Raw genomic sequence first — 14,266 nt, forward strand, 5'->3', positions numbered from 1 at the left:
TATACTATTAAGCTATGCAGTAGGTATACTGACCTTCAGAAATCTCATGAAAGGACTAATTAATAAATGTTGAAGTAGGGTTAATAAAGGAAGTGATCACATGGGTAAAGTACACGTTCAAGAAGGTATAAATCACTTACTACTGACCCTGTTAAAACCCATTTGTCCTCCATCCAACTACTCTTGAATAATATTCCTCAAGGTAAGTTCTTTTTCATATGCTCTTTATTGTTAAAGAATTACACACAAAGAGAAAACTATTTAAGATAAAACTATTTAAGACAGTGAGGATGCAGACTAAAGAGCAGGCAAAATGATTTAGGATATTGTACTAAACCAAAATTACCCACCCCCCATTATATTTATATCCATTCATCCTGGTAAAGCATTACAAGAGAATTTAGTAAATATGAATGTCAGCATTATGCTGGTGTTAAGCATTATAAGCAGCATTTAGGGGAAAAGATCACGAGGGATAAATACATGTTTGCACATTGGTAATTAAATGTTCATTTGCTCATTTGAAAATCCTGTAATATCTGATTTAGAAAATTAAAACCCAGGATAAACCACAGCTGGAGACAGCAACCGAGAGATTGATTTTTGGTCCCCTTCACATCAGCAAAACTCCATTGACTTCCGTGGAGTTACTTCTCTTTGACACTGCAGGTAGTAAAAGCAGACTCAGACCTAGACCTACATGCTGTATAATTTACATCAATATGAAAATATTTTACATGCTACATCAGTATGTCTGTAAAAGCTACAATTAATGTTTGACTATCACGGGGGCAGTTCCTCTGGTGGTTTAAATGAAGTCAATAGAGTTATGCTGGTTTACACCTACTGAAGATCTGGTCCACTATACAATGTTTCGTTATACAATGTGCCATATTTAAAAGAAGTGTTTTGATTAAATATTCCTTAAAGACATTAACATTTATTGCAGAATCAAAACAAAACAAACTTCATGTTCACCATTTTGTTGCCAGTTATGGCTTCCCCATTAACAGTACTTTGGAATAGTCTGTTTACTCACCTCAAATGGTCCTGAAGCAAATATTGTTAATCAAGTTTAAATAGTCACTGTATCAATTAAAATGTTGGGATACCATGTAAGACTCCGCTTTGCTATAATATGTGCATTTCACAAGTGTTAGTGGGTAACTTCATGTCAAATCAAAATGAAAGATGAGCAGACTACACAAATAATTCAGTCACAGCAAATGACCCCCTATAACAAATGTCTTTTTTACTCGTACATTTAAGACATAAACTTCCTACATAACATTTTACTTAATTCACCAGGCAAATGTTTCTGCTGTGTGACTCTTTCCATTCTTTGGATTAAAACAATGATTGTAATTCTGCTGATGAATATGTTGATGGTATTATACAGTGGTAAGTGACTGCATATTTTTATGTCTATTTAACGTTTACACCTAATACTGACCATTTCAAGTGGACTAGCTTTGAAAAACATCTTTGGATTACCGCCCTGTCTCATCACTAGAACGTACTGAAAAAGGCATAATCATCAGTTTAGTGGTAAAATGTGTTGTTGCAGGATTTCAAAGGCATTATAGGTTTAGAGTAATGGAAGAAAACTTTTAAATGGGTTTATAATGTAAACACAATTGGAAACCTCCGCTTCTCCCAGTGTTTTGCTCATAGAAAAACCCTACAAACCAGTTACCTAAAAGGGTTCCAAAATATCTATGAATGTATTTTAGTCTTTGGATAAATCCATATTATCCAAACACTCCGGACCATTCAGACATACATAAATACAATGGAGGTTCAGCTAAAACATCTTCCTGAGCTTTTATCCTGGATGTGATTCTCTTCCTTTTCATAAGATTGTTTTGTTCGTGTCATAATGTGTGGAAGGAATTGCTCTACATGACTGTTTCTGAAGTTAGAAAGACGTACAGTAATAGAGCTCACATGAAGTCAAATTCTGCACTGACTTACTACACCGGCCTCATCTCTCGAATTTCAAAGGCATTGTTATGGTGTGAATTGCAGCAGAAAATTGAGTCAACACAAATCACAGAAGAGTACTATATTAATCAAGGTTTCAGAATAGCAGCCATGTTAGTCTGTATTCACAAAAAGAAAAGGAGTACTTGTGGCACCTTAGAGACTAACAAATTTATTAGAGCATAAGCTTTCGTGAGCTACAGCTCACTTCATCGGATGCATTTGGTGGAAAAAACAGAGGGGACCTCTGTTTTTTCCACCAAATGCATCCGATGAAGTGAGCTGTAGCTCACGAAAGCTTATGCTCTAATAAATTTGTTAGTTTCTAAGGTGCCACAAGTACATATTAATCAAGCTTAGTGTTAAGAGCTTAATATAACAATTCCAGTCACCAAGAAGATCATTGTGTTCTTTTTTCTAATGTCATAGAATCTATATAATAATATTCCGTGAGGGAGTGAGTGTGCGTGTCACTTTGAAGCTGGCCCTAGAATGACTGAAGGGATGGAAACAGCTCCAACATGGTTCAGAGAACTTCTTGTTTAGACCATCACCAGGTTCAAACATCAGTAGATTCACCAGCTGTTATTATCCAATTTTGAAGTTCTCAGCCATTTTGCCTTTATAAATTATACCCATTTGACAGCACGGAGTTTTCAGCTATTAGTACAGAAATATCTGCTACAATGTTGGTTTTAGAAAATCCAAAAAAATTGTAAAAAAGACTTTGCTTATTGATCAAACAAATACACTGCTAATATCTTTAAAATGCACCAGCCATTAAAAGCTCAAACCTGAGCGTCTAAAGTCAGGAACCCAGATAAAAACTGCCACTTAGTTGCTTAAAAATAAATTGGAATGTTTAGGACTGGGATTTCCTCAGGAGCCTCAATTCAATATGAAATTCAAGGGTTGTTGAGCACGTAACTTCTTCTTAAACTCCTTTGAAAATCCTACCCTAAATACCCAGATTTGAACATTTTAATTAAATAAGAACACAAGAGCTGCCATATTGTATGTCCAGTGTTATGCAACCCCCAAGCATGCTCAAATAAATTTGTTAGTCTCTAAGGTGCCACAAGTACTCCTTTTCTTTTTGCTGTCTCCAACAGTGGCCCATACCAGAGCTTCAGGTGGAGTTTACAGAACAGGGCAATTTTGGACTGATCCACTCTCAGCTTCTAGTAGTCAGAGGTTTAGGATCTCCCAAAACCTGTGGTTGCATCCCTGACCATTAGGGTTGCCATCCCTCCAGGATTGGCCTGGAGTCTCCCGGAATCGGCATTGATCTCCCAGTGACTATTGTAAGCAATCTGGGAGATTTTAATAGGATATTTTAAGAAAATGAATTACATCATTTTGGGAAAAATAATTTCCTGGAATAGGTCCAGTCAGAGTTGGCAACCCTACTGACCATCTTGGTTCATAGCCATTGCTGCACCTATCCTCCATGAACATAACCGGTTGTTTTCTGAACCCAGTTATACTTTTGACAGTCAGAACATTCCATGACAACGAGTTCCATGGTTAGCTGTGAATTGTGTGAAAAAGTACTTCCTCTTGCTTGTATTAAATCTGTTGCCTATTCATTTCATTGACTAACCCCTTGTTATTGTCTTTTGGAAAGAGTAAATAACAAATTTCTATTCATTTTTTGCACACCAGTCATGGTTTTAGAGACCTCTGTCAGATCCTCCCTTAGTCTTCTCATTTTTGAGCTGAACAGCCCTGATTTTTTTAGTTTCTCCACATATGGAATCATTACATCCCCTAGGTCATCTTTGTTACCCTTCTCTGAACCTTTTTCTGTTCCACTCTATTCTTTTTGAGATGGGGCAACCAGAACATGGTGTGGGTGCACCATGGATTTATATAGTGGCAACATGATATTTTCTGTCTTATTTTCTATCCCTTTCCTAATAGTTCCTAAAATTCCGTTAGCCTTTTTGGCAGCTGCTGCAAATTGAGCAGAAGTTCTCAGAGCACTATTCAGGGTGACTCCAAGATCTCTTTCTTGGGTAGTTAACAGCTAATTTAGACTCCATCTTTCTGTGCATGTGAGGGTAGGGATGGGATTATTTTTTCCAACGCACACTACTTTGCATTTATCAATGTTAATTTTCATCCGCCATTTGTTTTGACCAGTCATCCACTTTTGTGAGATCTCTCTGTAATTCCTTGCAGTCTGCTTTATACATAACAAACTTGAATAATTTTGTATCATCTGCAAACTTTGCCACGTCACTGTTTTCCCCCTTTTCCAGATCATTAAAGAATATGTTGAAGAGCACAAGTCCTAGTATAGATCCTCTCTCCATTGTGAAAACTGACTATTTATTCCTACCCCTTTTTTCTATCTTTCAACCAGCCACTGATCCATGAGAGGACCTTCCTTCTTATCCCATAGCTATTTTCCTTAAGAAGCTTTGGTGTGGGACCTTGTCAAAGGCTTGCTGAAAAATCCAGGTCCATTTTGGCCTACAGCTTTTCTCGTTTTGGAAAAGATGATCAGCTTTGATTTTTCCCTTATTTGTTGATCTCCATTTTCTGAGTGGGAGCTAGGTGGCATTCAAAGAAGTTGTTGTAAATTTGTTTGATGGACTGGCTTGCTAAACTCCTGAGTACATAAGCCCAACTGAGCTGTCTGATCCAAATAGTTTAGGGTGATTTTGACATAATTGTACGACATTCCTTGTCCCACATTAAGCAATTTGAAATAGCTGTGATTATAAACACACAGGCTGAGGGCACACGCTCTCTCATTGCTGGACTTTGTTAAGATTACACTTCTTGAAAGCATGATCAAAAGAGCAGCAGCAATTATATGCTCTGAATACAACCTCTGCCTTGTAATAACAGTTGTAAGGGGGGAAGAAAGCTTGTGAATTAGGCCTGGAACTGGGAACCATGAGGCCTGGATTTATCACAGAACTTCCTGTGTGACAAAGGGCAAGTCTCTGAAGCTTTCCCTACCATCTATAAAATAGGACTGTTAATACCTACTTCATGGGAGTGTTTTCAGGTTTAATTAATTAATATTTGTAAAGTGAACGTTCCTTGGCTGGAAGGGAAGGTGCCATATACATGTGAAGTATTAGTGTGGCCACTCAAAGACATGATGTCAGCCATTTAAGTCAATGATTTATCCAGAAAGTCTTCTCTCATGTTTTGTTTTCCTGATAAACAAACTTTTTCTGTCTTTACATGAATCACATGCAAAGTCTGTAAGAGATTGTCAAAGTTACTTTTTCAAATAAAAAGCATCCATTTGCTTTGAGAGTATTTTTGAGCCCTTTTATTTACTTTTGCAAATGTCTGTACTTCTTACATTTTGTTCGGAAGAACATATTTAGGAAATTGGAAATTATACAAAAACCTTGTGCAAATACCAGTGGACACGCTGGTTCAGGAAATACTAGACATTTCAGAGTTATTCCCCATACTTAAGAAGGGGAATACTTCCAGAACCAGGAATCTCTCTATAGCTGGAATCCACTTCATATTCATGTGAATATATATTAAAGCAAGCATGCATGCCGGAAACGTTTGTGATCCTACTGAAAGCGGTTTGCATATTTGGAATTCATCTGATCAGGGTGTAGAAACACCACTGTTTACCTTGTGACCAATCTCACAGCATAAAAGGCAGGTAACAAAGAGTAAAGCAATGCTTGAAACAGGTAGTTCCTGAATAACTGAGAAGATAAACTATCTTTGCATTGGCCTAGATGTTACAATGAATGAAGTCAACAGGATTCCATATAGGTACCTGCGTGGAGCTCATTGTAGGATCAGTCAGGGCCTTCAACTATTCACGGAGTAATTCAGAATAACTAAAATCTGTGACACTAAACTTTTTTGGGGCAGGATTGTCCTCTACTACGTGTTTGTTTAGCACACAGCATAATGGGGCTCCAACTCTCTGTGCTTTTAGATGCTGCTGGAGTAGATGTATTAAATAACAAAGTAGTAAAAAAAATCACAAGCTGCTTGGGGAAAAGGTTAACTTTTGTCAACTAAATTGTTGACTGAAAATCCTGTGCTCTCTTGTATGTACTAAGGAGAATGTGCGGGGAGCTCCTTTGCTTATATTTTGACTATAAACCAGGTTCTCTCTTTTTGTTAACAAACATTGGCCTATTGATACTAACTTGGAAATGTCATTACCGGTCATACAAAGAAAAAGAGTCAAATAATTACAGGGGAGCTGAGATTATTATATAATCGCCAGCAGGCTGCAGATATTCTTGTGCTAGTAATTTTATACCAATTAGAATTGTTCAAAAGAAATGAAATCAAGTATGAAACATGCTTGAGCAATTGTCTCTGCGCTCCATGAGTTTAGGGCTATGGTTCTTGCTCTGCATAAATTCTTTGTTTTCAGATTCAGAATCATGGATTTGCTCTGGGCTTTACACAGGATGATACAGCAGTTGGGTACCCATAATCCATTGACAGTCCATGGAAGTTGGGTACCAGACTCAATCTCTTAGACTCCTTGGAAAATGACAGCCTTAAAGTATTTGAGTGTGATTTTCAACAGGGCTTAAGTGACTTAGGAGCACAAGTCCCATAGAAAGTCCATGGGATAAGGTGCTTTTGAAAATTTTACCCACTGAGCCAGATCCTCAGCAGGTGCAAATCAGCACAGACTACACATGAACGATGCTGATTTGCACCATCTGAGAATGTGGCCCAATATGTAATTAACAGTAACAATATGACATGGCAAAAGGATTTTTATCATTGTAAAGGGAGCACAGGGAGAAGCCTACAAATCAAAGATAGCTTTGCTTAACTGTAAGTCTGTGCTGAATCTGTTTATGCATGTGCAGTATTAAATGACACTGCTAATGGGTTCATATCATTTTAGTCAGTGATCTGAATTCCTTGTAGCTATCAAAGTTTCAGGGTGCTGCTTCTCTTTTCCTGAAAAGGTCACATTTTATAAGAAGGACTTTTCTGTTTGGAGAAAAGCAGCTGGCTACAAGCAGAATGATAAACTTGCTGGGTCACTGTTTACCCAAAAGTCTTTCACTGGGGCTCAGAGGAATTCATGGAGCTCCTGGAGATTAGGGCAGAAATAAAAATAAGTGGCCCCAAGGTTCTTCTATGCTACCTCCTCCCCAAGTACTTCTGAAAATTTTACCCATCCCTAAGGAAGCAAAAGAAACCCCAAACAAAAACACACTCTCTGCAAATTACTCACCACCAGGTGGAGAAATGCAAGAAGCAGCAGAACAAATCACCACCCTTTATCCTAATGCAGAATTTTATAAACAGAAAAGTAAACATGGAAAAATTCTTCCGTGGCAGTTTCAAAGGGAGGCAGCAATAATCCAAATGAAGAAGCAGAAATAGCTGATGGGAGTAGACAATATATATGAGATAAGCCAATCTGAAAAGTTTAACATCTTTGGGGTAGTGACCTAGCACAATGGGGCCCTGACCTGGTTGGAGTCTAGGCACAATAGCATTATAAATGGTGGATAATAATAATATGGACTTCAAAAAACTAAACAAATACGTGCTAATAATCCGTGCCTAGGCTCCCTAGTGAAGCAATCAGAAATACAACAATCAAGAAATCCTTCAGAGATCTCTTGCCATGCACTATCAATATATTAAGATTAGGCGACCTGTTCGGATAAGGTACATTGCTAGACTGAATCCTGTCTAATAGTGCTGCGTCCCTCGAACATGATCTGGTTTGAGTTGAAACCCTCAAGCACTGAAGTGGTTCCAGTGAGAATGAAAGTTGGGACTGAAGCGTAGGGAGCATTAGGAAAAGGATTCTGTATTTGAAAGGGACATCCAAGCACAGAAGACACAGGAAAATAGGGGCTTTGAATTAGCAATGGAGCTTCAGTGCAGATTCTCCCTAACCTCACAAATCAAATAAATGAAGGTCACAGGGATTTCCGGACTAAACGGCACAATGGAAGTAGCCAGCTTGTCATAGCTCAAGTGAGTACCCCCAATAAGGGTCAGGTTCAGCAAAGCACTTAAGTACGTGAGTAAGTCCACTCCAATCTAGCAAAGCACTTAAACATGTGCATAACTACTTTAAACTTGAAGTCAACGTGACTTAAGCATATGTTTTGATGAATCAGTGCATTAATGTTGCTACCAGGGCACTCTGGTATCTGGCTACTCAATAAAATACACACTCCCTACCCTTGTGAAGTATATATATTTTTTCTTTTTCTTTTCCATTTTAAAATTTTTTCTTCTTGAATATGTTTGGTGAGCCAGGTGGTCAAGAATCGGAGCCCCCAGTCCTTCCACCAGAGCTTCCACTTGCACCTGAAAGAAATCTGAGTAAGAATTTTTAAGCTTTCCTTGTTACAATATTTTTATGCATTAAGAGGCACCAACGGTGCAACCTCTTTGGGCAAGAGATCCAGAAAGAACTTTCCAGTAGTGTTCACAGATCTGTCCCTCATTATACTGGACCTTTAGCAGAGGTTAAATAACCTCAGAGCCCTGAGTCACCTCTCGCTTGCACTTATTTTACCTTGATGCAAGTCCATGGAGCTTGGTGGAGTTCCTCCTGATTGACATGAGTGTAAGAGGAGGATCAGGCTCCTCTATCAGATACTGCATCATTGGTGTTGCTGGAACACAAAGCAAAACCATCTCTGCTATAACCTAGGTGAGGTTCCTCAAATTGACTAGAGAAGAATTTGTACCACTGATTCTGAGTTTATTGTTGCAACAGGTTTATAGCTAACGAACTAGCTAGGAATTTACATTTGAAACAATTAAATCTTACTTGTTTCTCAAAAGAAAAGTGAGGGTAAGTGAACCTCCAAGATTCATGGTCTTAACCATATCTTAACCACTGAGCCAAACAAACTTCTTTTTACATCTTAAGTAAGATTGGGTTTCTTCTTAAACCCCAGAGATTATAAAATGGGGAATTTCTGATGGCTGTTTTGGGTCCGTGTATTTGAAAGACAATCTCACTCCAGTCCCCAGCACACACATATTCACATAAAAAAAATCACAACCACAGCTGACATTTTTGTCAGTCTCGGAAGAAAGGATCAGATGAGTACAGAGAATGAAACATATTGGTTCCACTAGAGGGTGTTCCTTCAGAGCTGGGTAACATTAGCGTAGTGCCTCTATCCACATGGTGCCTCTATCCACATGGTTACCTCCTTTAACATCAAACTCAAAAGAATGCCTGCATAACTCCAAACCCGGCGATGCCATCACTGACCACTGTGTCATATGCCTTATGGAATTTTCTTAAAAACCCAGCTGCTGGAGTCAGGTGATTCTATGAGCATCTCATCTTTCAATTTGTCTGTTAAAAAATTACATTTCTAGCCCTCATAGCTGCAGAGAAAAGCATGACAATAAGACCCCAAAAGGCTCAAAAACCAGGAGGCAAAAAAATAGATTCCCAAAGGTATTATTTATTAAAATCTCATGTTTGGGGGGGGGCCTTGTCTCACAATTTTTGAATGCTCAGGGTTGGCTATACTGCAAGGGTTATATCATGCCTGCAGCTGCATTATGCCTCCCATTGAAATCAACATACGCGACATAAGTTTATACAAGGGCAAACGTTTTTCACCATTTTTATTATGCTTTTGGTTTAGACAATATCACGTTCTTCAATGGGGTCTTTCAAAATGTGGACAGCGTTGCATTGTTTTTTGGTAAGTGCAGACTCATGATTTGATATTTTTGGCAGTAAAAATAGCATGGAATTTGTTTATAAAAAAAGAGCAGAAAAAACTCCTGAAATTACAGATTTCCCTTAAAGCTAATATCTAAGGATTACATTGTCTGCAGTTCCTAAGGCCCCCAGAAGGGCTACTGCACTCTATCATTCCTTAGGCCAGAGGTCCCCACACTGTGGGACGGGTGGAGGAACATTTGTGAGGGAGGGCAGAGGAACTTTCAGGGGGGCATGGCAGGGCCCAGGCCAGCCCCCACGGATGGTGGGGAGGGAGTGACACCCAGCCCTGCTCCGCTCCCAGTTCTGCTTTGGCCCCGCTCCCAGCTGCAGCTCCACACCTGGCCCCAGCACCGCCTCCAGCCTCGGCCCCTGGCTGCAGTTCCATTTCTGGCCCTGCTCCTAGCCCCAGCCCTGCCCCCAGCTACAGCCCCAGCCTTGGCCCTCTTTCCTCTGTCCACGTCCCTCTGCCTTGGGGAGCTACAGCCCCACTCCCGGTCCTGGGGAGGGGAACACATTCGGGATAAGCGGGGGTGCGACCCTGAAAAGTTTGGGGATCTCTGCCTTAGACCCTGATCCTGCATTTGAATCCATGGAGAGGGACCCCAGCACCTACAGTATCATCCAGGTCTTTTCCATCTCTGAATATCACCCTCCTATGTCTATTCTCTCTTAGACTGCCTGGGTTCTCACTTCACTTGGCTCCAGTCCATATTCACTAACTTCCCTGCGCTGCTCCATTTCGTGAACAAAATGAGGTGTGTAACTGGACTTTGCCCCAGGGATTTTGAAGACTATGGCTGCTCTTGCCGGTTCGAGATGGAAGGGCTCCCTGTGGATGAAGCGGACAGGTGTGTTTTGTTCCTGGGAGATTGTTCTGCTGGGGTGGATGGGTACGAGTGGGAAAGAACAAAGTGTGGTGAGAGAAGCAATGCTGAAATCTTGCAGCAACGGTCTGAAACTTAACACTTGGCTAAACTACTTATGGTCATAACCCTTAGCTTTACAAATGGACGATTGGCTCACATGGTAATATCCAAGTATCCAATCTGTGCTTACCTGTAGTGTCTCCAATGACCCACAAAACATAGGATATAACATCGGTTATCCTGCCCTCCTAAACGATCATTGCCCTTTCTTGGTGCCATCCGTCTCCCCATTCACTGGCAATAACAACAGCTACTTTGCAGCACAGCCCTGGAACCACACGAAGCCGTAGCTTCCCGAAAGACTGTTTTCAGTGAGCTAGGGATAATTTTAGGCCTGGATAATCCCATCTCCTGGATCTTCAGGCATGGATAGTAACCCCATATGTTGTCCTTTTCCCTTGCTGTCAACAGATATTGGGATTGATCATCCAAGCCTTTATTTCCCTGGATACTCTCAGCTGGCAAAATGTGGACCACTCTGCTGCTGAAATTAAAAGCAGGCATAGTCCACACCTCTGCACCCACATTTCACTGTAACCCTGGCTGTGAAGCTGAACTAAACGGGTTGCAAAAGGAAACCACTCCTGAGAGGCAGCAGATTCTCTCTATGTACATGCTCATTGTCATAGTTCTAGACCATCTAAACACATTCATAGGTTACAGATCATGGCAGCATCAAAGCACAAAGCTAGTCTCTTCATTTTACACGTGGGTAAACTGAGGCATGGTGTGATTAAGTGACTTTCCTCAGAGCACACAGGACATTTTTGGCAGTGTTGGGAACAGAACCATAAACTCCTGACTCCTAGCTCTGTGCTTTAGCCTCTGCCCCTGGTGGATGGATCCTTGAGGTAATTCAGTCTGTGCTCTCCCTTGCTAGGCCAGTAAGGTAAAATATAGGACAGGAGGCATCAGTGCTGAGAGTCCTGTTTCCTCGTGGCCACTTGAGTGGGGAACACTGGGAAAGAAATGCAACAAGGGCCAAGTCCTGCCCAGACGTAGACGGGGAAAGAGGTGATTTCATTTGTGAAGTGAGGAATGTTGTCATGGTTTAAAGAGGGTTAATGTAGATTTTTGCATGGAGATGAATCCACTGCAATCCCACATCATCTGAATGGGAGGAAAATGGAATTTTTATCTTCCCAGCTGAGAAAAGTCACACAAAGTCCTCGTGAATGGCTTGGCGAATTGCCCTCTGAATAAAGGTGCTGACACTCTGAAATCAGAGCTCGATCCAGTTCAATGAACCGATAGCTGAAACAGCTCAATGCTTAAACAGCCCCTCACTTATCATTTTAATGAAAAGCTGCGTAAATACAGAAGCCTGAGAAGCTGCAGGACAATCTATCAGAGTCTTTGGCCCAAGAAAGATCCACAGACACGGCCTTTTCAAACAGATGGATTTGAAATGGGTTAGCAGCATCTCTCCCATCAGTACAAAACCCACTGTACGGTATAAGAGATACAGATGTTTGCTTTTCCATATACATATACAAGATACTGTTCAGATTTAGAGAACCTCTTTAAAGAGACACAGACACTGAAAACATCCTGCTAAAAGAAACAGCTCTGCCAGTGCCAGGATCTGTGTTATGTAGAAGTTGGTCAGTTACTGAAGTCCATTCTCCATCTAAATTCCTTAAATCCTGATCTTCTAGTGTGAGATTGGAAAGGTGAAGCAGAGACCTCAAGAAAATTGCCCAAGGTCAATTAGTGGCAAAGCTGGCTTTAGAGTTAATGGGCCTGATCTCCACTCTATTACTCCAATTTTATATTAGTTCGACTGCATTGAACTTAATGGAGTTACACTGGTATTAAACTGGTGTGACCGAGGATCCTGAGATTTCAGCTCAGGTCTTTAAAGCGAAGTAGCTAAATAATACTTTGCTTTCACGGACACCTTCCACTGAAGGATCTTAAAGCACTTAGAAAATATTCATGAATTTAGCTTTTCAGCACCCCTGTGAGGGAGAGAAGTAGCATCATCTCCACAATCTGACTGAGCCAATTCAGTCTCTGTGAATCTAGGCCTCAGTCGCTAAGGCCTAAACCCCAGATTTAGGGGGTCTGGATTCTCTAAGAGACTTAGCACCCCCTCTTCTCTCGCTCATTGGCCAGTTCCCCGCCTCTGCTGGCTTTTATGAATCACAGCCTAAGGTGCCTATCCATCTCCATTCATGGTACAGGAAGCCTAGGTGCCAAGCTCACAGTGTGTTCCTGTGTGCTAAGCATCACAGCACTTAACTACCTTTGTGAACCTAGGCCTGGGACATGTCAAAGGTCCTGCAGGTCACCTGTGGTGGAGCAAGGAATAGGAACCATTTCTCAATGGTCTCAGTCCAGCACAACACTTAATATTAAATTAAGTGCTTTGCTGGATCAGGATCTTAGTCCTGTGTCTTAACCACAAAATCAAATCACCCTCCCCTAGCTTTCCCTTCTCTGATGCTAAGAGGCAAACCCCCGAACTGCTGCACGTTCAAATAATCCCACTAGCAAGAGAGAAATAAAGGACCAAATATATAGGATGTATCCTTATATCCCATGAAGAATTCCACCTATAAAGAGCACATAGTGCTCTACTTTTACCCCACTGCTCTTTCATTTTACAAACCTGCACCTTTGACGCTGTGGGTCTGCAGGGCAGGGCTCGCTACCCCAGTACACTAGGTTTTATACATGGTTTGAATTCACAGCGCTCAGCATTGTTTGTCTGCTTTCCAAACATTGCCAAGAGGCTCCAGTGAGGATTTCCCCGACCTGTTACTGTAACAGGCAGGTCATCTTGGCGATCACAGACTGTAGCCAGGTCTTGGATACAATTGTGTTTGTCAAGCTGAAGACTCTGTCAAGGCTTTTCTATGGAATGTTGTCATTCCCATCTTTGTTTAATACTCCCCGGTACAACGGTGATGCCTCAAGTGCCATCACACATGGGAAGGTTCCAACAGAGATAGCAGATGGATAGCAGTGAGTGGAAACAATAGACAGGTCAAACATTCACCATTTGTTAGAACTGATGCTTCCTTTCATCCTCTGGGCCTTTTAGGGCTCACTCATATTTTAAAGAGACAGTTACACTACAATACAAAGGGTACCCGTCACTTGCTCCTGTTCTGTAGAGAACATTATTTCACCAGGAGGGTGGTGAAGCCGTGGAATGGGTTACCGAGGGAGGTGGTGGAATCTCCTTCCTCAGGAGTTTTTAAGGCCCGGCTTGACAAAGCCCTGGCTGGGATGATTGGGTTGGGGGTTGGTCCTGCTTGGAGTGGGGGGTTGGACTAGATGCCCTCCTGAGGTCCCTCCCAACCCCGATAGTCTAGGATTCTATGGGATCAAAGAGTCTGAGTCCACCCAGTGTGGACACAGTCCAAAACCTGTTAGTAGTGTCCTGTTCAGAAGCAACCCCTGGGATTCTCAGAGCCTCAGACAAACACCCTAGGCACAGCCCACGTTAGGAGCCCTCCTGCTTAACTCACTGCCGAGAGCCATGTCAAGGTCCCGGCAGCACAGGGGCAATGGGACACACTGGGAGTGGGGTGGAATGAAAAACTGCTCAAGGGTACAACCCGCCGTGGCCATACAACACCACCCTGGTTCTCAGCCTGTTCCATACATGTGGAGGAGGACATGGCGCTCACGTCACAGCCTTAATAATCCC

General features: G+C 41.4%; 1 protein-coding gene across 1 annotated transcript in view; it reads left to right on the top strand.

Moving 5' to 3' along the window:
- Positions 1–1,355: 1,355 nt before the first annotated feature.
- The window catches only part of OC90 (otoconin 90), a 36,039-nt gene continuing 23,128 nt past the window's right edge, over positions 1,356–14,266 (top strand). Inside the window, exons 1-4 of the mRNA XM_043507338.1 lie at positions 1,356–1,401; positions 8,239–8,304; positions 9,597–9,656; positions 10,353–10,527. Of these exons, the coding sequence (XP_043363273.1) occupies positions 1,356–1,401; positions 8,239–8,304; positions 9,597–9,656; positions 10,353–10,527 (347 nt within the window). The remainder of the gene's footprint in view (positions 1,402–8,238; positions 8,305–9,596; positions 9,657–10,352; positions 10,528–14,266) is intronic.

Source organism: Dermochelys coriacea, chromosome 2, assembly GCF_009764565.3.
Source record: "Dermochelys coriacea isolate rDerCor1 chromosome 2, rDerCor1.pri.v4, whole genome shotgun sequence".
Lineage (NCBI taxonomy): Eukaryota > Metazoa > Chordata > Testudines > Dermochelyidae > Dermochelys > Dermochelys coriacea.